Source organism: Leptosomus discolor, chromosome 8 (genome assembly GCF_034619465.1).
Source record: "Leptosomus discolor isolate bLepDis1 chromosome 8, bLepDis1.hap2, whole genome shotgun sequence".
In the NCBI taxonomy this organism is placed as follows: domain Eukaryota; kingdom Metazoa; phylum Chordata; class Aves; order Leptosomiformes; family Leptosomidae; genus Leptosomus; species Leptosomus discolor.
Window position 1 is genome coordinate 56,718,108 of NC_141398.1, and position 23,663 is coordinate 56,741,770.

Below are 23,663 nucleotides of genomic sequence, written 5' to 3' on the forward strand. Positions count from 1 at the left end.
TACACATTTTTCCACCCTCATCTTCTTCACAGCTTTCAGAAAGTTAGCTCATTTAAATGCTCATATAGGTCTCATACAGGTTTAAATTCTCCTATAGTGCAAGAGTTTATATAGGCTGATGTCACTAGTTCTTGTGTTATCTTGTCGTTGGATTGCTAGGCTTCAATCATCAGCACTTCTTCACTCCTGCTGATGTAATATTAAGAAGACAGCATCACTGGGTACAGAGCCTGAGGCTTTTCAGACTTCAGAGATCTCTTCAGGCAGGAAACTGATGCTTCTTTAGCAATACAGGGCAAGGAGAAAGACAAACCTGCTGCAGTTCACCATGGGGACAGCATTTTGGTTATCCAAAGATAGCACTGGGAATTAAAAAAAAAAACTAAAAAAACCTGGGAGAGTAGAAAGATTTTGAGTGTGATTAGAATCTGTTGCAAATATCTCTTTCTTGGGTTGATATTTAGATACTTAGGACAAAATGGATTTCCAGATATTTCTTACAGGAGTGGAAATTAAATTATCCTCAGTTTCAAGAACGAAAAGTTTAACTTCCAGCTTGCATAGAACTCATGAGGTTTTTATGGAACATGATTCTACAAATACCCTAAAACAAAAAAGAAATTCCTATAGGAATGCTGATTTCTGATAAGAGCTACTTCTGTCTCAATGTCAGTTAAAGAAAATCTCCATGAGCAAAGGTATCTCACACTGTACAAAATAAATAAAAGCGTATCTGATGCTTGAATGGAGTTAGGTAGGGTCGAAGTGTACATTTTTGTTGATGTCCTAGGAGACTCTTGAAGTCATGAAATCAAGATAAATGTAGTCAGATTTGGAACTTTGTTTGAGGAAGTCTGTCTTAATTTGGACTTAACAGTATGTCCTGGTTTGGCTGGGACAGACTCCCAGCCCAGCCATGCTGGACAGGCCGTTAGCAGTTTGGGGTCATCCAGGACAGCTGACCTGAGTCAGCTACAGGGGTAGCCCACACCAGAATGTCATGGCCAGTATAAAGGGGGAAGGTTTTGGTGAGGAAGGGAGCTCCTGTGGGGTTCTTGCTGGGGTTCCTCCTGCTCCTCCTCTGGCTTTTCCTCTGGCTTCTCCTGAGGCCTGCTCTCCTGTTGGTTGTGGTGACTGGATGTTCATTTGGCTGAGTATAACTCTGCCTGTCTCTGTTGGTATTGGTGGTGTTTCGTTAACTCTGTTTCACTTCTACCCACAGGTCTGCTCCCCTTTTTCCTGATTCCCCTCCCTGGCTGGTGAGGGGTCATCAGTTGATAGGGTGACCGTTACAGTTCAGCTCTGGGTACAGGCTAACTGTAGACACAGTACCAGTTGCCATTTTCTGGGGAAAAACCAGTGTTGCTATGTGAAGGCTTCAGAGGTGCTTTCTTACCTCTTAGTGCTATGAGGTGCTGTTTTGGGAAAAGTGCATTTGGACAGACTATCCGGTGTGTTACGCTTACATTTTACATTTGATGTGCATGTGTAATTTGTAAGTGATATACTTAGTACAGACAACCTGATAGATATTACAGAAGAGTATTCTATTCATAATTGTACTAGGTACCATTTTTGGGTATCTGATCAAGAGTTACTTGTGTAACTGACCCAGGAACTAATCCTTCCTTGGCTGCTGGTTATACTGGCAAAAAAGTTGGAGGCTCGGTAAGTGAAATAAACTGCCATGATCAAAGCAATGTGTGCAGTATAATTGCATTTACACTATTTTTTGTTAGGAGAGGATGTAGAAAAAGTGGCAGACAATGCTCCAGAGATACCAAATATTGCTCCTTTTAGAAGAGACTTTTACATAGTTCTGTTTTAGTTTGAACACATTTTTTTCATGTTTCTGATGTGTTATTTAGTTTTATTTAGGCTTAAATGCTTTCTTTGTTATGACCTAGGTGTTCTCTGGCATTTCAATGGTTTGCAATCTTTGTTTTGCTCTTTTTGTCCTTATTACTCAGGTATGCTTACATCCTCCAGGTCTTCTTTCTTGTGTGTTGTTTTTTTTTTTTTTTCTGTCGTGATGCTGAGACTTGAGAGATGTAAATCTGTCTTTTGTACTGAGGGGTGTACATGCAGTTGAAGATGTGCATGAATAAAAGCATATGGGAAGTTATGCCCCTTAACGTGATTTTTATGTATTTGGGCTCAACAGGCCATGCCTTACTTTATTTTGGTCTGGAATGCTGTGTACTTCAGTGTTAGAAGACTGAGGAAGCAGTTAGTGGTATGATGCAGAAGAGACGCATTGAAATGGCTGAGAAATTTAGATCACAATTGATTGCATGCAGTAGCTGCTCCATCCAACTCTTCGTTTTTAATAGATTCTCATGAAAGAAAGTACGAACATCGTTCACAGAGGGCGGTACCAGTGACTCTGGAGTAGATGTGCTGCTGTGTCTAAGCAAGTGTCACTGGTACCGCCCTCTGTGAAGGCTGTTTGTACTTTCTTTCAGGATAAAATGTCAAGGATGCTGTTAATATTAGACATGTATCTGCCTTGTATTTGAATGAGCAGGAGTCTCTGTTAGGTAGCTTTAATTTGACAAATGTGTTTTGGTTTTTTTTTTTTTTGTTTAAAGACATAAAAATTCTGTCTTAAATATTGAATTTTCTCCCCTTTTCTCTTTTTTCCTTTTCAGGACACTGAAAACCATAAAAGCTTGATTAAAAAAAAAAAAAATGTCGAGAAAGAGTCTAGACTATGGAGTCCTGCCAGAGTATGAGAAAAGCCAGATCAAAAGGACCTTGGAGTTGGGGACTGTTATGACAGTATTCAGTCTGAAGAAGAGTTGTCCAGAAAGGAGGACTATTCAAGTCATAATGGAAACCAGGCAGGTAGCGTGGAGCAAGACAGCTGACAAGATTGAAGGTTTCTGTGAGTATTTGCAAAGTGTACCTGAACTTGGAGTTATTGATAAATTGATGTAAATGTCAAATATTGATTTAATGAGCCTTTTTTAACATAATGAAGTTTTTGGCTGAAAAGAGCTTGCTAATTTGCTCAGAATCTTCTGCAGCTTGTAATTTGGGTATCTAACACTACTGAAATATGATTAATGTGCTTTTATTGTAAACCCTGTTCTCAAAGTTTTTGTCTTTGAATATGATGGTGCTTGTGTTCTCTGAATTGAGTTACTGAGTGACAACTGTTTTACATCATTAAACCTCAAGATGTCTTGTAAATTCAAGTGAGTAGTACTTCATTACCCCTTCTCTCTCCAAAAAGGAAAAAACCCTCCAAATACAAGGAAACTGAATTCAAATTTCCTTTTTCTTGGGGAATTTGCTGTTTCGGGATAGAAATCCTTATTTAGGACCATTTTTGGAAAGTACCAATGACTTTAAGAGGATGAACCTGTGAGATGTAAGAGATGGTTTCAAGGACCTGAGTGGATACTGTCTCTTTAGTTGATATCTGAACTGACTAAACCCACTATTTATAACAAGGTTGGGAAATGGAAAGGGAGTGTAAAGCTACATGGGACTGCAAAAGCTATGGTAGAAGAATAAAGTGAGACTAATCTTGAGTTCTTACTGAACACGGCTGGTGTCAACTAAGCTCAGCCTGTGCTTTTGGGGATTTGTACAGCTCCTGTTAGTATAATGTAATTACTGTGCTTGTGTGTGACTATATGGTAACTTTTAAAATTTATTATGGGCATGATTTTACTATGCAACTGCTAAGTGGTGTTTGTCTTCAATTAAATAATTGAATTGTTTGCCTGAATGGCCAGAATCATTTATTGGTCAGCCTCAGCTAATGTGAGAAGCTTGGAGTTGAGGAACTGGGGCTATCGGGGGAAAAGACATTGTGATAGGAAGTTGGAGTTTGGAGTTGGAGAGCTGGGAAAGCTGAGCAGGTATATATTTGAGTGAGAGAATAAATACGGCATGGAGAATCTACAAAAGTGAGAATCAAACTTACTCAGCAGAGATGGGGATTTCAGTGAAACAAGTTAATGAAGGCCTGAGAGAAGAAAAAGGGTTTGTGAATGCAAGAAAGAGACTGAGGCATGATTAAGGAGGAAAAAAACCAAACCATAGATATGGAGAATAAAGTAGATGTTTCTCCCTATAGCATCTTACTGTTTTGGGGGCTTGACTACACATGTGAATTCCAGTGAGGGGAAAAACATCTACATAGTACTGTTTCAGTGCTACCCCATACACAGGGCCACTGTGATGGGCACCGGTTACTCAAGTAGGGCAACAGACAGGATCTGTGCTCCCGGTGTTCTCTCTGGGTGCGAGTACGCACTAATGTGAGAGAAACTAGGAAGGAGAATGGAGTTTGCCTGAGTTGTGGATTTATAGAAGTGTGGTTTTTTTGGTTACATACACAGCAAGTTAAAAATGCATTGATCTGTAAGGTTGCAAAGACAGGCACTGAGAAGCTGCGTGATTTTTGGATTGCCTGTGCAGCTTCACTTCGTGGGCCTTACAGGTATTAAATCTGTTTGCTACCATTTCTGTTGGCTCTTGTCTCCTTCCGTGTGCAGACTGGACCTGCAATTGGAGATGTGATGTAGGGGAATGAATGACTGGCTGTCTGGAGGATGTTTTCATCGTTGGTGGTGAAAGGATGATCATATGCAGTGTTCTGGGGAAAAGCAAACAGGTCTGGACACCCTAATTAACATGTACCCTGGATCATAATCTTGCAGTGCCCCAGTTTTTCATGTGGAAAATGAGGGTAATTATCCCTTCCTATAATGACCTGGGTGAATGCGAGTACGTTACTGGTTCTGATATGCCCAGATCCTGAAGTGAGGTGTGCCCCAAAAAAAAAGTCCTGAGAGGAGATGAATAATTCAGTTATGAGAGCATGGCTTGAATATGCTTAGCAAATAAGGCCTGGGGTTATTTATGCACAGAGCACTAAGATTAAAACAAAATAGAAAATGACTGCTTAGTGGGTGAACGAGGTATTAGTGTCCTCTGGCAAAAACAATATGTGAGCATGTAGTTGAAGACTTATCGTAGCTGTTTGCACAGAGGGGCTGAATTTAAAGCTGTCCAGGCTGTGCAGTCCAGATTTTAGGGTCAACTTTTCCAGTGCTTGATTTGTAATCTTCTTTTATCAAAGCTTCCTGGGGGTAGTGTGTGTGTGTGGTAATACATCCTGATAATTAGTTTGCTCTGTGCATAGATCTTGACACTTTTAAAAGAAGGCGAATATTGTAATTTGACTCTTACACCTGGATAATCCAGCAGGGTAATGACTTGCTTCAAGTTACAGGCAGTCATTACTAGAACAGGGAATATAGCTACAGACCTGTGATTTACTCGAAGGCCATCTGCCTTTCTCCCTGAAAACTGTAGTACTGTAGCAGTTTTTCTTAATTGAGCAACATTTAAGTGACCTTTGTAACAATGGAAGCTTTTAAGTCTGAGAATTGCTTATTCTAAAGCATGAATATGCAAAATATTGTTTTGTTGTCTTAAAAGGCAACAAATCTGCCCAAACCCAAGATGTATTTTGCAGGCATTGTTTCAGAATATGATACAAACAGTTGTTATAATTTACAATGAAATCTATCTGATCTACTTGAAGTGAAAGTTACTGCAGCTTTAACTTGCTGACAATGTTTTTGCTGAAGAGGAAGGAAATATTTTATTTATTTATTTAAATGTTGTTATTGCTGCTTTTGACTGAGACTTGGGCTTTCTTTCTGGTTGAAAAGAGGAAAAATTATGGATTTGAAGCTTCCATATTTGATAATTGAATGGAGAGGGTTCTTGAAGACCAATGACAGGGGAATTAATTTTTTTTTTTCCTCTGGAGTTACACTGAGGAGATTGTACCAACTTTGTGGTAGGAGAAAAGTTGTTTTGGCTTGATATATGAATGACCCCAAGTATTCACTGGTGGATTGTGCTGACTTTGTGAAAAATAAAAAAACGCTTTTTTTTTTTTTGGTGGCTGAGGGCATAGAACTGTCATCTCAAGTATTATATTGTTTAATGTGCTTGTGTTGCACAAGAGATAATATTTGTGGTGAGATTTTAATGGTTGCTATTTGCATGTGCTACAGTCCAATAGGAATGAATACTTTGTATGGGTGGGAAGGTTAAGATGGCTCCCTGTTGTGTGTGTGCCATTTTAACTTGAGCTTGGCAACTGTTCTTTGCAGAAGGGAGAAAACGGAATGGGTTTGTGTTTCTAAATCAAATGGTGAGAAGAGTTCTTAAGCTTTGAGACACAAAAATAGGCTGCTAATAGATAGAGAAGATGGAGACCAGCTTTACTGTGATTCTGCTGTTGTAAAATGCAATGCTTTGTAGGCCCAAACAAAGATTAAGTTAAGTGTCTGTGGGGTGTCTTTCCTTTCTTTTTAGCCTGTGAAGTTAGAGGACACTGGTAAATGAGCACCTCTCAAGAAAAGTTAAATAAAATTTGTCCATGTTTTGCATTTTGTGGGAGCTTCAAGTTTCCTTCTAGATGAAAGGGGGAAGATGAGCTACCCATCCTGGAGCGTTTTTCAGGTTTAGTGAAGGCCAGGAAGGCTTTTGGTGCTGCTGCTCTTTCAGTCACCTTTAGCAGGTGACTGCAGAGTACCTTACATATGCCTTTCCTACATGAGCTGGGTCCAACACAACCCATTGTCAAAACCGAAATGGATAAAAGGGAGCAATGCACCTTTTAGAAATGTTTTTCTTGCGGATGTTTGGCATGCAGGGTTTCATTAGCGTATTAAAAAGAATGCCAGCAACATGTGCTTCCTTATGCGGGCCTGCAGAGCTATGCAAATAGCTGAAGGAAGCAGGCCTGAGCTAGATGTGACTGTGTTCACCCATGCTTGGGCTTCTGTAGTCATCTTGCTATTGTTCTATACATAGAGACATTTTAGATGCCCTAATAGCTCTAAGATCATCTGAGGGAAATACTTGTAGGTGCTGGTTACAAAATGTCGGAGTTTTTTCTTCTGCCTCATACTTATTAATGGCATTTCCTTGTAGTCTGCGTTGTCCTAATTTTAAGCAGGTAAAGATAACCTAGAGTTTGCTAGGTAGGCTATGGGACTGTTTGTGGGGCTCAGAATCTCAGCACTGTTGATCCTAAGTTACTTAGGTAATCAGTGCCAAAAGATTGGCGTAACACTTCTGATGACAAATGTTTTTCCCTTGAGGAGCTGTGTGTTTGGGGTTTTTTTGTTTTGTTTTGTTCCCTCCACCTTGTTGTGCTTTTGTATCTTGCAGTGTGGTGTTAATGCTTCATCAGATCACCCATGCTTTAAAGCCATAGTGGTGTTTTTTTTCCCCATTTATATTTCCTGGAATGCACACTCTTTTTTTCAGTGGAGCCCCGTCATTGATTTCAATGGGAGGAACTTGCTCTGTTTCTTGGATGAGAAGTAAGTTTTGGTGAGTGTTGCGATAGTACTGACCCAGCTTAAGGTTAGTGATTCTGATGCAGGATGCATGGGGTCTTGGGGAGTGAGGGTTATAAATAGGAATGGTATTTCTGACTGTGTGAAGTAACTTTGAGGAGATATTCTCACAGCCTAGTATTAAGCAGATAACTCACAAGGCTAGTCTTGCCTGTCAGCGCAGATAGTTGAGAGAATGAAAGGCTCCTCCAGAGCGAAGTGTAGTTCCTGCTCTGAATTACTGTCTGCTGGAGTCTCTTTCTCTGGCCATTGAATATATAAAAAGCAGAATAACACCAGTTTCCTAACTCTGAGGCAGTGTGGGTTTTTTTGTGCTTTGTTTCTTTCATCTATACAGTTGGTTTAAGTATGGGAGTTGTTGCAAAGCATTGTAAATGTAAAAATGTAATTGAGCTTTGAGAGGAATTTTGAGTGTAAAAGACAGCACAGAAATAAAGGAGCACTTTTTGCAGGGCCGTGGGTCTAAAATCCACAACACTAGATCTGCAGCTGGTATTGGATACCATTGCCAGGAAAAATCTCCTGGAAGTCTAGGGTGGACAGCACTTTTTTTTTCCCCCACCACTTCTCCTTGGTGTAGCACAGCCTGACTTAGAAGCCGCCTGGTGCTAGGGAGGGCATTTGGCAACTTTGATTATATAGCAGGGGAAAGTGTGGTGGGGGAATGTGTTTTCCATCAAGTGATACCTTACTGCAAGTGGGACCCAGTATGACTTGGCTATGGGTCGTTTACCCATAGGTGTTATTGACCATTGTATGTTCATGGGTTTGCAGTTTAACTACAGATCTTGGTAACCATAGTAGAGCTAAACTAACTTTTGCTTTACCAACACATGAGAGAAGGAAGCTTCAGCCTTCTTGTATAGAGGGAATTGATTTGCTTGTTTAATTTGTAATGGGCCCTTTTCTTGCATGAACTAATTGATGCATACTAGATACATGACTGTGAAGCTGTGACCTACCAGCATGATTCCTTGCAGGGTGTTGCTCAGTGAGCCACTTCCCTATGGTTCTGCTGTGTATTTTTATTGTATGTTTACTGTTTACAACTGTGTGTGGGTCTGCGTGGTGGCCCTTGGGTCTTGCATACCCAGCCTTGTTTCTCCCCACTTCAAACTGTCACAGGCTGGCCATGCCATGGATGTGTGGTGCACGTCCCCGTGGTATGTGGGCGTCACTTCTGCCTCCACGTCAGCTACTCTGCTGTCCTGTTTCTTTGCTAGGATGCCAAATGGCCCACAGACGAGTGTATGTCATAGCTGAGCTAGTGGTGGAGGGAACTACTGGATAGCAGTGAAAGGCAGAGGGGAAGGAAGGGGTGGCCAAGAGTGACAAGTGCTTGTCAGCGCTCTACTAAGAGGCTTGGCCGTGCAACCAGCACCTGGGGTTTGCTGAGTGAGAGTGCATTTCAGTACTGCCAAATAAGGCCTCCCAAATTTTCTCATATCATGGTATACACGTTTATATGCACATGAATAAATTAGGACCTAAAGAGGTAATGGTGTTTAAGCTTGTAGAGCAAGTAGGTAGTAAGGTGTAAATCTGCAGGAATCTGATCCATAATGGTTATTTCATTCTTTATCAGAAGCAAAGTGCTTTGAGGACAATTATTAAGGGAAAATTTGTGGCAACTAGTTTGATTAGTCACTGGAAAAAATATGTGAGTTTCCACACATTCTTCCATGAATCCTTGTGTTAAGTGATGGTTCACAGCCAGGAGAGTTTATGCTTCGAGAAATCTATGGTGCCCTCCTTGAATGTGCAAGTGTGTGTTTCTCTGTAACACAAGCATGCACGTTTGAAGGAAGATTCTGTGGAGGACATAAGATGATTTCTCTCTTTGATTACCTAGGAGTTTCATTCATGTGAAGAGTTGATCTGCTTTTGTAAAATGATTTAAACCATATTTTAATCCCTTAATCTTTGCAAAAAAAATCACCTATCTTTTTTGATGTTCTTGATTTCTGCCGAATACTCAAGAAAAAAAAAAATTAGTGACCGTTTAGTTGTGCAAGCACACAACAAGAAGTAGGTTTAAAGCATTGGTGGGCCATATTTAGGAAAAGGTCATATAATATATCAGCTGTTAAAATGCTCTTTCTGTGTGTAGTCTAAGAGGTTAAGGTAATAGGTAAGGTTGAAAGAGAAAAGGGAATAAATGTGTTAGTATTAATTTATTCTGAAAACTTTCTGTTTCTTGGGGGATAAAATACCTGTGTTTGGCAGAGATTCAGACCTCTTGTCAATGTGATTGCAAAATTATGAAGCAGAGGAATAAAGGCTAGTTAAATTGAGGTTTTTGATGCTACTGATATGCCTCTGTTACACATAGTAACCATTTTCTTCTTTTCTTCAGTCCAGACCTTTGTTAATGCAGTAGGACTGTCTTACACCTCTTTTCATTTTCAGTAGAAAGGTATGACCAACAATGCTTTACGTTTTATTTTAGGGTTAACGTGGACTGCTAACTTCACATTGCTCTCTTCTGTTTTTTTTTTCTGTAATATTTTTCCAGAGTTTGTAGAACAAAATGGCTGTGGCCCACTTTTTAAACACCTTTGCCATCCAAATTCATTTAGTATTACTGATCTTTCATCTAACCTATGAAAAAGAATTATCAAAGACTGCTAAGTTCACTTGAGATTTTCTTCCTGCTGAAAAGAGATTTACAGAATTTGCCCTCTAGAATATGATTTTTGAAAAGGACATAAAACCAAGTTGAATTTTCATGTTTCACAGATGTATTAAGAAAGGAAGTGGAATGGAAACAAAGAACTAGCATAGTAAATTCACATTATATGTAGAACTGGAACCTGTGGGAGCTGCTCTGGTTTTTCTCAGTCTGCAAGACCGCACCGTGTTTGTGTTTTCAAATTTTGTTACACTGCCAAGTAGAAATCACTAGTTTCTGCGAAATGTTGCACCTGGATATTTAATATTCAAAGCTCATCGGAGAAGCAGTGCATCTATAATATATTCATGTAGATAACAGGACCAGATCAGGCCACATAGAATTTACAGGGTGAGGTGAAAGGCAGGGATGTGTAATTTAATGTAACAGCAATCTTATGTATGTTGCCACAGGTGGTGCTGTTCTAGCTAACAAGAGTTGTTTTCCTAATCTTTATTGTTGTGTTTTGTGGATTTTATCCTGCAGCATGTTTTCCCTGAAATTAAATTTTGCTAATTTTGCTTTTAAAGTCTTTGCTAAAATGACCTGCCAAAGAGAGCAAGCTTTGATTCCTTGCATCCTTTTGGTGTCGGATACATTGGGAAGCCTAAAAGACCAACACCTGAGAGACTATTTATGCAAGTGGCTTACATTCTTAAACATAGATGGGGGAAGTGATTGTGCCCCTGTACTGGGCACTGGTGAGACCACACCGTGAGTACTGTGTCCAGTTTTGGACGCCATAGTACAGGAAAGACGTTGAGGTCCTGGAGCGGGTCCAGAGAAGGGCAACAAAGCTGGTGAGGGGTCTGGAAAACATGTCTTATGAGGAGCACCTGAAGGAACTGGGGTTGCTTAGCCTAGGGGAGAGGAGACTGAGGAAGGAAGTTGTAGTGAGGCTGGTGTTGGTCTCATCTCCCAAGTAACTAATGGCAAGACAAGAGGAAATGGCCTCAAGCTGTGCCGGGGAGAGTTAGATTGGATATTAGGAAAAAATTCTTTACTGAAAGAACGGTCAAACGTTGGAACAAGCTGCTCAGGGAGGCGATGGAGTCACCATCCCTGGAGGCGTTCAAAAGACATAGATGTGGTGCTTAGGGACATGGTTTAGTGGTGGGCTTGGTAGTGTTAGGAGAATGGTTGGACCCAATGATCTTAAAGGTCTTTTCCAACCAAAACGATTCTATGATTTTTTTTTTTTTTTTCCCCATAGGCTAAACAGCTAAGTCATTTAATTAGTAGAATTGTGTCAATGTGAACTTCCTCTATGATGGAAAACTTACTGGTTTTCCCTTTGGAGAAGAAGGCATAAACATTTACAGCATCTGTACCTTTCTGGGAGAGATGATGTGTATCTACATATTCTGCTGAGGAGTGTGAATTTTTTTTTTTTTTTTTACTGCTAGCAGAATTTCTTTCTGTCTGAATTTCCCTACTGTTTCAGACATAAATTAATAAATAAGCTTAACTCACACTGAAAACCCCAACTCATATGTTGTAATTTTCTGTCTGTATTCTGAATACTGTTAAAAAACAGTATGTCATTGCAAAAGTGAATCCACTTCTTGCTCTTTGTGGAGTGTCTTTTCAAAGGAACATTAAAATTTACCTTTTACTGTTTTGAAATTGCTGTGTTTCATTTGTTACCACCCAGGGGATCTTTGTGTAAGTCTTCAGCTGAATATTTAGAGCTTGGTTTCTGTGGTCAAAAGATGGAACGTGTGTAGCCTTTAGCTGTTCTCAAATCATTTCTTCCCTTTAGCAGCTCAGTTCTGCAATGTTTAATGCTAACTTACAACGACCAGACTTCCTGTCATGGCCAGCCAGTGAAACGGTGATGGAATGAACCTCATAGACCTGAGCACCCCTAATGTGATTGATCAAAGTGAGTGTGAGATGTAGGTACTCCAATACGCTTTCCCCAAAGTCAAAGTTTTCCATGGCAACATTTTTGTTTTGTTTTGTTGCATGGAATAGAATGTAACCTTTTATGGGCACATATGTAAATTTTACCCTATTCTTATCTCATTTTGTGAAGGTGCCTTTTAATTTTTAACGTGAAACCAGTAGCCATTCAGGAGGTATGGCCCCTTGAATTCAGAGCTGAAACTGGGAAGGGCTGTAATATGTTTTTGCTCTGCTGAGCAGTCAAGTGAGAAGTTATTAATTTAATGGTAAATTTTTGTTACTGTACATGACAGCTCTGTCTGACACGATTACTAAAAAAACTATGGGTTTAAAAGGTGCATTTCTCTAAAGCTTAAGTCAGTCACACGGCTAAATCCCCAGAGGACCCTTTGGAAAGGTGGTCATGTGTGCTTTCTCAAGATGCACCACACTGTTTCTCATGTTCCATCCTTCTAACTGCATTTTCAGATAATTCTGTGTCTTACCTGTAACTGCTTCTGTGGGCCACTGAATGTCTCACTAAATTTCACTGTTTCTATGAGCTGAATTACTTTCCATGCCGCATCTGTACTGTTATGCTGCAGGAAATTTCTGCTTTCATGTGAGTTTGTCCTTCTCTGTGAGAAGCCTCACCTTGTTCCCTTTAGAGTTGCACAAGATCTGTGTTTCCTTGCTGCTCTGAATAAAACAGGCTGTTAAGACACACCTTGTATAGTTAATCTTTAATTCTGCAGAATTGAGAACAAAGCCATTGTCCTCGCTAACCACCGTGAAGTACATTTGCAAAAGGATACTAAAGGCTTTCTTCATTCACTGGGTGCTCATTTGCACATAGCCTGTGTCGCAGGGGGCAGTTTCTGCCTTTTTGAAATGAAACCTTCTTTGGAATATTTTGTAATGCAAATTGTTGAAAAAGAATATGGATTCTGAAAACTGGTTCTTAAGCACAGAATGTCGCTATGTATATACATGCATGAAAATGTGAATATATTCATATAGAGAATGCCCACCCCATGTCTCAGTCCACAGCACTTCAGTGATCAGAGTCCCTTATTTTCCTCTCTGAAACATTGCCAGTAGTTTCCCTTTAGCCTTCTTGACATTGAAATACTGAGACTTAATCAAAAATACCTGCTGAAGTAAATAATGCTCATGGCCTGATTTCTGACTCTGTAAGCCTCCTTTGAATCTCTGTAGGCTTTTTCTTCTCCTTCATTAAGTACATAACTCTGAGCTCTGATACAAGTATCGTTTGTGGCTACAGACACTGAAAGACTCCTGGGGACTATGGACTTTGAATCAGGAGCCTAATCTTACAAGACTCTGTAGTCTGTAATGCCAGTCTCATTTGAACTTTTACAGTGTTTATCAAGACTTTTCTGTCAAGGATACCTTGCTAGGTTGACAGCTTCTAAGGTTTTCTGACTTATCCCATTTATAGTCTATCTGCTTGATGTTCCAGCCTAAAATTACCTGACTTGACTGAAGCAGATCTGTGCAAACATGCCTTCCTACAGTGAACTTAAGTGGTCACTTCCAGCTAACATAAGGAGTTCTCCTGTTGGCATTGGCTGGAGTTAAGCAGGGTCAATTCCCTAACCCAGTTGGCTGTTTGGGTGCTGAATGGTTGCACTCCCAACCAGAGGTGGGTGTTGCATGAGCACGGGGTCAGACAGAGGCAGAACTTCTCCCTTTGAATAGCAGTGCTGGTTTGCTCTCTTCTTCTGGAACGAGGAGCACAGTGTTGTAGAGCATAATAGGATATTTTTTTTTGTGGTTCTCCTGTTCACATTGTTCTCTACCTGTGCTTACCTTATGTCTTGTCTTCTGCTCAGCTTGTGCAGCACCAACTGTAGTGGAATCCACCTTCTGTTTCACTATCTGCCTCTACTGAAGGAAAGGGAACAGCAATTCATACCTGTAAGTGTGTGACTAAATGTGGTCACTACTGCCAGGCTATTTGAATGGCGATCGGTGGAGATGTTGAGGATCAAAAGTTTATTGTTAAGTTTATGGCAGTAAAGAGCTCTAGCAGGTGCTATGGAAGGCACTGAGCAATTGAACTGTGCAGTCTTTGGAAAAGTGGATATGTAGTAGTGTAATGATCCATTGAATTAACTGATTTGCCAAACAACTCGCAACAGCAGGAGCTGAAGTTCAGCAGCTTCAGGCTCTGAACTGCCACAAATCCTGCACATCCAGATCACAGCCTGAAACTGGATGGTAATTGAAGGTGGGTTGGAGTCTAGTCTTGTTAAAGAGCCACTTGAGGGAGTTGTCAGAATCAATAGGTGACTGATGAGGCTGCCAAGGAGATCCTTTTAACCATGTAGAAGAATGCATGAAACTGTAAGCTGGTATTGGGGGGGGTGTGTGTGTGTTTAGAGTGGCATTCGACTTCTAAACTGTTTGGCTGGGGGCTGAATGCATTGGGACTGTCTCTGTCTTGCTGGGTGCAAGTTAACTTCCCTACAGGGCATGGTTGGATTTAGATTTCCTTGGGAAATGCATTAATCTGGTACTATTTTATGGAAATGGCACGTGCAAGCATGTTGGATTTGATCTGACACTGCAAGCTGCATGTGTCCAGGTCTGTGCTTTCTTCGGGTGTACCAGGCCCCAGGAACATCTGTCTGTGAAGACAGGTCAGGATACGGCTCCGCAGTTTGCACGCAGGATCGAGAAGGAGGGAGGCTCTGGTACCCTCAAGGCAGTAAGAAGATAAGAGTGTCCCAGGCACTGTGCTTGTAGTTCTGGCACAGGCATTAATTAACAAAGTTACATTTTAACTGTTCACTGACAGATTGTGCTATAAAAAGTTCACAGTATCTGCGCAACAGCTAAATTGGTACGGTCGATTTACTAATCTCAGTCTGAAACATGTTGCAGCTTTTCCTGGCATGTTCCTTTCTCAATTCAGTTGGAATCAGCCATTCTGGACTTCGTGAGCATCGCGTGGAGGGTGCCAGGTGACTCCAGACTACCTGGGGAGAGAGCAGAGCTTAGCATGAGACCAAAACTTTCGCTTGCTGTGCACACCTCTCTTCCCACCTGCCCCCCCCCCCCCCCCCCTTTTTCTGCCTTGGCTTTCAATAATATAGAATAATACATCCTAAATGGCACTATAAAATGTCATTAAAATATATGCAGGTAGTGTCTATTAATTTTCTGAAACTATAGCATATATTACAGTCTTTCTTCCTGTAAAAATCTAAAGAATATTTTAGAAAACCTGTGTTTTGTACATCTGTTTTGTATGTTATTTAAGTAAATAAAAATATACCTTGCCAGAATTGTGTATAGCATACATAATATGTTGGCTGAAAAGTACAGGAATGTAAAATTCTGAATGTTGAGGGGTTTTTATATAAATAGTCATGTGTGTCCATCCCCATTTTGTTCTCTTATGAACCATTCCTCTATTTACTGAATGTTTAGCAAGTTTTTTCAAAGATCAGTTGGAGAAACAATGATATGGTTACCTGTGCGAAACCTCTGCATATATAAATTCTTGTGCCTATGTGTATATACACACGCATTCACGCAGAAGAAGGGGATGGTAGGGTTGAATGGTTGTAATGCAAGGAAAAACTGTAGTGAGTGTATGTAACTGAGGGGAGACATTGAGTAAGTTTGCGTGTTTGTTTCGGAGGTCAGTATGAGGTAAGAACCACTTGAAATGACAACAGCAATGCAGGTTGTGAAATATGTTTTGTCACTGCTTATAGTTTATACTTTAAGGGGGTCTTTGTGATGTGGTGTTCATATGTGTGGTTTTATAGGAGTCTGAAATGAAAGGTGCACTTCACTTTGAAGTTAAAACGGCATTTTTCAGCAGGGATTTGTTGGGTGAAGGGAAAGCAGAAGAGCTGACTGGGGTTGCTCTTGCCCATGATTAGAATAAGACAGCATGGTGTGCAGTCTCATGCCATTTATTGAAGCCATGCAACCTCCTTCCCTCTTCATTTGGGTACTTTCTACCTCTGCATCCTGATTCTTCTCTGCTGATATTAACATGAACTGGTGGGCTTAGATCATCTTTTTCAGATAGTGGTATTTTCGGATGGATGTTTGGACACACCACTAGGGATCTAAGTGAGATTCTGGATGGTAACGGGGTCAGAGTCATCAGTAGGAGCTTTTGGTTGCTGGTCCCTTATAGCCATGTCATGAATTTATTTTAGAAGTTTGCGTCTAAATTTAGGGGCCTTGGCCGATCAGATATACAGATCTTAGGAGATGTTTTCATTGTTTGAGAGAGTGGCTGAGACACAGAGGTTGAGACATTGAAAGCTCTATCTTGAAAATAATTACACTTGGAAAAATTAGTTTAGGGTGCTAGTGTCCTATGATTAGTGCAGGTTAACCTTGAGGTCCCATTTTCCCAAGGTAAGTTGTTTGATGACTGGGAGAAAGGAGTGTCTGGTGGAAAAGTTGGCCTGGGATACTTAGCAGGTTTAAGAAATCCCAAGATTAGTTAATGTTTCATTATCAGGATTTTACCGGTGAACTTCCTTGCTTGTTTCTCCCTCCTTTACATGTTGGCATCATGGGAACCCAGCGTTACATAGGCTGAAGCTTTAAGCAGTGTTCAGCAACCCCTCCGTTGGCTTTTGTTGCTTTTTCATTATGGTATTAACTGTCTTCTGTTACTGATGAGGTGCTCATTTAAAACGGAGTTTTTATATTGTGACAATCTTAAATACATGGACAGAAACCCTCAGCTATTTTCCTTGGATCTTGCTATGTCTGATAAACACATTTTGAGAGCAGCCATGAAATGTTTTTCTTCACCCTTCATCCTGTAGCTCGTTAAGTCAAGACTGTCCAGAAGTGGGAAAAGCTGTTTATTTGTCTGGTCCACAGGCAGAACAAAACCACTTCCTCAGTTTTCTAATAAGTATCTTATCTTGAGAGTGCACATATTTCTATTTCAGTGCTGTCTCTACTGTTATGCAGGCCATGTAGGAAGGGTTTGATAAAAAGGGAGCTGGCTTGAGAAGATGTGTGCTTGTGCAGTGTTCCCGCTCTGCTATGCTCTAATAAGTACCTGTGTTTTGTAGAAAGCAGCAAGTTGAAAGTGATGCAACAGGTTATGTTAAATGTCAGAGATCTCTTCGGGATTGAGCAGGAAAAGAATCACAAACACTTTAATTATTAGGCTGGATTTTTTTCTTTATATTCCTACTTTAAATATTTTTCTTACAAGTGCCAGTGACTGTATTAGCTGACTAGCTGACAAGAGTAGCTGACTATCTAAGATCTGATGCATAATTTTTAGGTGGGTAAGTTAGAAGTTGTATCTTTTTTGTCTCTGAACAATTGTCGTGGCAATTGGAAATGTCTTGTTTAGAGTAAATGCCATTTGTGAAATCATACCTTCTGTAACCCAAAGGGGCGATGTGTATGCACGTCGTCCATGGATAGTCAGTGATAATGAAACAATAAAAACATGACAAGTTATTTTTCTTCTTCTTTTGGTCCTTATCTACTGTTGTCTGTTAGTCAGTAATGTGTTTAGTTGTGGATTTGTGGATTGCAAGCTGGTGCAACTTGCATTTCTTGCCCAGTAAAGATCTGGAAGTTTCTATATATAGATATTTCATATAGATGTGCATGCTTTGAGTTGTTAATCTTGTTGTTTCAGGCTCTGCCGGGGCGTTAAGTGCAGTTGTACTGACTGAATGTTGTTTCTTTTCAGTGGATCTGATGGAAATAAAAGAAATTCGCCCAGGAAAGAATTCAAAGGACTTTGAGCGTTGCAAAGCAAAGCAAAGAGAAGAACACTGCTTTACTGTCTTTTATGGTACCCAGTTTGTCCTCAACACCTTAAGTTTAGCAGGTACTTTTTTCTTCTTTGTTTCTTCTTTAACCCTACAGATTGAACAAACCAAATACAGTGCAGGCTGAATACAGTTCTGAACTAGTGGAGTTTATGAAGAGATTTCTCTTCTAAAAAGTTTATGATGGATCCTTGGTTTAGAATCATACAGACAATTTATTTGGAGTGGTAGTTCTCTCTGTCCTGTGCAGGAACATGCTTGTCCCTTTAAATCATTCATTCGATTGCAGGATCTTAATGGAAGAAAAGAGGAGTGCTTTGTAAGCATTCTAATGCTAACAGTAGCTTATTAAAAATGGAATTAATTGCTTATAGAATGCAGTAGTAGAAGATGGGTTTGTTTGTTTTTTGCAGTCTGATGCACTGGAAATTAAAGACTGCTTGTGACTCATTCGTTGTTACAGGCTTTTAACTTTAAATAAAGTTTTACCATTGCTGGCTGAAGCCTGTGAAAATTTTGAGTAACTGGCTGTGCTCAAGTGCAGCTGTGCTCAGTGCTTCAGATTGATTTCCTCTAACAGTCCCCTATCCCTCCTCCATGGCAGTTCTCAAAACCAGGCCTCTGCCAATACTTTGAAAACGCTTGGTAACGTGAGATATGTTGCTGTAATGCTGAACTGCAGAACAACACGACATAACTTTCAATTAAGTGGGAAATCCTTTTCCTTGTTGAACTACTTTGTCATGGGTTCTTAAAAAAATAACTCTTACTTAAAGGGAATGGTAGCTGTCATAAAGGGCAGAATTGTCTCGGGAGAAGAATTGGTTTGGCAGTGGTACTGGGTGTTCTTTCTGAAATTGTAGCTAATTGAAAAACATTTCCATGGGGAGCTGAGGCTGGGCTCTAGCTTCATCCTTGGGGGATAAAGCATTGTTTGAAAGTACGTTTAAATAAAATGTAATCTTCATCTTTTGAGAAACTGTTTTGCTTCAAAGGCAGTTAAAAGAATTTGCACAGATTGCAGCTCCTGTGTGAAAAAAAAATTTTCAGAACTGGCTTAATTAAAGAATGCCTTAATGAAATTTCAGAACCAGCATGCTAAAGCAAATGGACTTTACCCAACTGAAAGCTGCAATGATCGCAGCTCATCCAAGGCCCAAAAAATTGATTTTAGCTTAATTGGTGTTCCCTAGGGAAGGCTATACCCAGCATGCAGATCGTCATCTTGCTTCTGTTGGGTTGCAGCATTACCAAATGTGATCCTGTTGAATGATGTGGAGCACTCTTCTGGTTTGGGAAACGGAAAGGCAAACTACACTTAAAGCAATACAGTGATTAAACCAATTTGTAAGGTTGGGAGGAAGATGTACCTAGCTTCTGGTGTTAAACCGTGTAAGGAATTTTAGACTTCTTTTTAACTTAGCTTGTAGTAAAATGTGTTTTATATAAGCTACACCAGTTTTGTACACAGTTCCCTTCCTGTTCCACTTGCCTAAGGCTAGTCTGGAACAATCTGTGTTTACAGGCATGGTTAGGACCACAGGAGGTGGTTATGTCCATCAAAAGCCAGTACTTTACAATTTTCTTGTAGGTTGCTTGGAATATAATGAACTAGCTTTGTGCTATAACGCACTGAGTTCTTTTGTCTGCGTGCTTCAAGTTGCTCTAGATGTAGGTCCCTGGGCTTTTGCCACTTTGGAGATAGAAAATAAGAAAATGAATTTTGATTGTGCTACTACAAGAGCTCAGCAGTAGTTTCATAGTCTTTCTGCTGAGATATTGAAACTTGCCTACTCTGATAAGCAGACTTCTAAAGGGGGATATTTTTTGGCAGAGCTTCCAGAATTAACCCTCCCACCCCCAAATTTATACTGTTTCTTCTTAGTTTTATTATTAGCAACATGAAGCTGTGCAATGAGATTTATCAAAGAGAAGGTTAATCAGCAGCCTTGTATACTTGGGTTTATCTAAACGTCTCAATTTATGACTTGGTTTTGTGTTGATTTTGTTTTGATGTTTCTCATAGCATGTTATTTTTTTCAGCTGACTCTAAAGATGATGCTGATAAATGGTTGTGTGGCTTGAATATCTTGTATCAAGAGGTCATGAGTGCTCCCACACCTGCAATCACAGAAAGGTATGTGGACATACTTTCACTGTGACACTTGCCGTTTCTTTGGAATTGAAAGTGGAAAATCTGAAAGACATTTTTAAGGTGCAACAAGTGATGCCTGACAGTTACCATAAGAACAACTGCTCTCCAGCTAGTGTGTGGTGCAGAAAGCTCATGGGAATTCTCCATGCCTGTTTTATATATGTGTTCTGGAATCGTGCTCTGCTGCATCCACTAATGTGGACGTGCGATTCACCTTGTTCTGTAGACCAAAACCAAAATCTCTTAATGAGGTCACAAGAGCATCTGGTGTAAGCGTGTGGTGACTTCTTGGAAAATTCAAATGTCTTATGCAATCATAGTAGCAGATGTCCGTGTGTCCTGTGTCCCAATAATTCTGAGGTGTGCTGTTGAGGTTTCTCCTTTCATATTGGACCCATTGCATTGTATGGCATTGTGATCAGCTGACTCAGAGAGCTGGTCTGAAAACGGATATTTTTAAAGGATTACTTTTTAGCAGCCAGCCATACGATGATGAAACTGTGCCCTTAACACTTCTGAGGATGTTGCACGTGAAACTACTCATGGTCAGAATGCCAGTTTTGTTGACAAGCTTTTAACTCTGTCTCCGTACCTGGTTGCTTTTCTTCGCTGCTGACATTTTTGTTTGTGGTCACTGCTGTTATCTGCTGTGAGGCTGTACCCTGTGCTTGCTACCTGATGAAGTTGTGGTTTTGTCATTGATGTCTTTACCTACTCGCTGTTCCAGTTGGGCAGAAAGTATTCTTATCTATTCTTATCTGTGGTGTGGTATTGCAGCCAGCTGCTATACAAAGTGCTACTGGATTCCAGGCTATTTGTGCAGCAGAGTCATTCCTGTAGAGACTGAGGATAAGCTTAATAATGACATGCTGTGTTCATCCTTTAGATCAAAATTGTGTGTATGTGTGTGTGTATATGTATTTACTATTAATGCTGCTAATATTATTTTGCTGTGCACCTAAAAATCACATGCACTCTAATGAGGATTTTCTTTAAAATTCTCTAAACCCCTCTCCCTACCCCCTAATTTTTAATTTTTATGCATCTAACAGATCTTTGAGCCAGCAGCCTCAGCTGGCATAAATCATTGACTTGATGGAGTTACTCCAGTTTAGATTAGGTGAAGTTTTGGCTCACTTTATCCACTTATATTTTTACAGCTTCTGGTTGCTCATTCTTTTCTGTCCTGCCCACCCTTCCCCTTCCTGTGTTGTTTATGTGGCTTTAAAATGCAGTACTAAGCAGCAGAAAAGTATATATTTACAAATACGATTATAAAACTGGCTGAATCCTTAGATGCTTCACTGGAAATCTTTTTGCTTTATTAAAAGAGATGTATCTTATGACTTCTAAATATTTCTATTGAATTCCATCTATGGATTTTGATATTTCATTGGCTGTGTTTTCTTTATAATTCTTAGATTAAACCTTTTTTTTTTTTTCTTTTTTCCCCTCTTTTCCACAAGCTGGCTGAGAAAGCAGATCTATTCTGTTGATCAAACTAGAAGAAATAGGTAAGCGCTCTCTTTGTTCACTTTGTTTTTAGTGAACTTCTGTTGCAGTTTCTAACATGGAATGAAAGGAAATAAATAATTCTTCATCTGAGATGCAAAATACAAGACCCCTGGAAATGGCATTTGCTCTTGCTTTAACAACTTGAGTTTTGCAAACCATGTATTCGTAGCACTCAGTCATGTTCAGGTACTTGGTATAATGAGGAAGCAAATGATGAAAAAAAGTTTTGCTTTTAGCCTAGAATTACCCTGCCAGAATGAGGTAAGGGAGCTTTCTTCCAGCCTTACTGTAGACATTCAGCTCAGCTGTGCAGGTATGTTACACTGCTTGCTTTATAGAGGTCTTTGTTCTCTCGAGCCAAGTTTGAGCCCAGCAGCTTGGACTTTATAACCTTCTGTGAGCTTTCCCATGCTGCTGTGCCACCAGTTCTTCCTGCATTGCTGAAGCGTGTTTGCTTTGGAGTGACTACACTCTAATGTAGACAGACCAGAACCAGCTTTCAAAAGCTTGTTTGGGCATTTGTAACAAAAAAGCTGCATAAGGGGAGTTCAGCATGGGCTGCTAAAGATCCAGGGCAGATGTTTAAGTGATCAGCCTTCCCTTGTTTCAGTCCTGATGAGGCCTGAACATGGCTAGTATGTGTGGTGTCTGGTTTGAAACTAGTCACAGCAGCAGTGTCAGATATATCCAGAGATAGCATTGTCCCAGCAATAACATGAATTCTTTCCTGCAGGAGTCAGAGCTATGAGGAGAACAGAATATTAAGAGGAAGAGGAGATGAGAGATACCTGAGGATATTAGGGGAGAGGAGGAGGACTACTGGTATGACAGGGTAGTACCATGTGAAACAGTTACTTTAACAGTGGGAAACAGAAGATGCTCTTGAGGATAGATATAGAAGGAAGCCAAGTTTTGAATACGGGCAAAGTCTTTCTGGGTTTTTTTGTGTGGGTTTTTGTTTGTTTGTTTTGTTTTTAGCAATTGGCCTAGCTTGTCTCTTTGCCAGGTAGTCGAACAGACCAAAGCCCATTTGAATCACCTCTGATCTGGTGCTTTTTATGTGAAAGAAGTCCCATGGGTTGTAGCTCCCAGTACGCTCTGTAGCTTTGTGCGCTTGAGTTTCAGTAGTTCATTTCAGGTCCGTGTGTGATGTAGGTTTGTAGCTTTTGCACAGCAAAGGAGACTTCTTTTTTTTTTTTTTTTTTTTTTTTTTTAAATGAATTCAGGTGCATACCTCTCCTTGGAGTTGCCAGAAATCATGAGACACTGAGAAGAATGTTAACCCCACCTCCCCCATGTCTATTACTTTACTGTGATTTTGCTTTTTGGAGCATGCATTTTATTCTAAGGTGTGATTCAGTGTAGAAAAGTACATGTGTTTCCTCTCATTTAGGCCTTTTCCTAAAAGCAAAATAAAGTGTGGTGTTTCACTGTGTGAATGAGACTGTGATATTGCAGGAAATAACAGCATTCTGCACCCAGCCTGTGGCATTGTGCAGCTGGCTTCAGTGTGAGCAGAGACGCCATTTCAAAACTGTTTCACAAAAGAGTGGTGAAAGGGAAAGGACCATCCTTTACTAGATATTGGCTTCCACCACCTGATGTATTTTGAAAAACTAGCCCTGTGGCAGGGATATGTTGGCAGGGATCATGAAGCAAAAGCAAATGTTAGGATAGGGAGGCTGTGGCTGACATATGTCTGCTCGAGGTTTCTTTTGTTGCTTTAGGGTTATTTCATCACTACAGGGCAGTCTGGTTAGGATCGAGGGGACTTGCACTTGGAGACAGCAGTTTTTTGTTCTCTTGATAGAAGATTCACGCTTTTAGAAAAATTCAGGGAAGGAGTTTGGACTGAGTTTCATTGTGTTTAGTGTTGCAGTTTCTAGGGAGGTTAATTGTGAAGGTTAGGCTTCCAGGCAAGTCCTGTTTCACAGGTTGAGTTTTTTCCAGTGGTAATGAAGTCTCAGCTCTTTGTTTTGGCATGCACTTGTCTGGCCAGAGGAAATTGCTTGTTCTTGGTGTTTAGGGTACAAACGGAGTACTCATTCTTGCTCCTAAAAGTAGCGTTTTTTCCAGAGGTCTGGCGACAAGGCGGAAAGCCAGGAATTTCCTGAGTTCTAATCTGGCTTTGGCATGGACTGTGGCTAAGTTCCTTCTTGCTTTACCTCTTTCCCTCTCTACACAATGGAGATGAGAATATCTCACAGGGTAGCTCCTTGTATGGACAC

The 23,663-nt window shown here is 40.3% G+C and overlaps 1 protein-coding gene across 1 annotated transcript in view; it reads left to right on the plus strand.

The window, feature by feature from the left end:
* The first annotated feature begins 2,691 nt into the window (after window positions 1-2,691).
* The window catches only part of PLCG2 (phospholipase C gamma 2), a 57,922-nt gene continuing 36,950 nt past the window's right edge, over window positions 2,692-23,663 (plus strand). Inside the window, exons 1-4 of the mRNA XM_086468785.1 lie at window positions 2,692-2,887; window positions 17,684-17,824; window positions 19,809-19,902; window positions 21,387-21,434. Coding sequence (XP_086324911.1) covers window positions 2,692-2,887; window positions 17,684-17,824; window positions 19,809-19,902; window positions 21,387-21,434 — 479 coding nt within the window. The remainder of the gene's footprint in view (window positions 2,888-17,683; window positions 17,825-19,808; window positions 19,903-21,386; window positions 21,435-23,663) is intronic.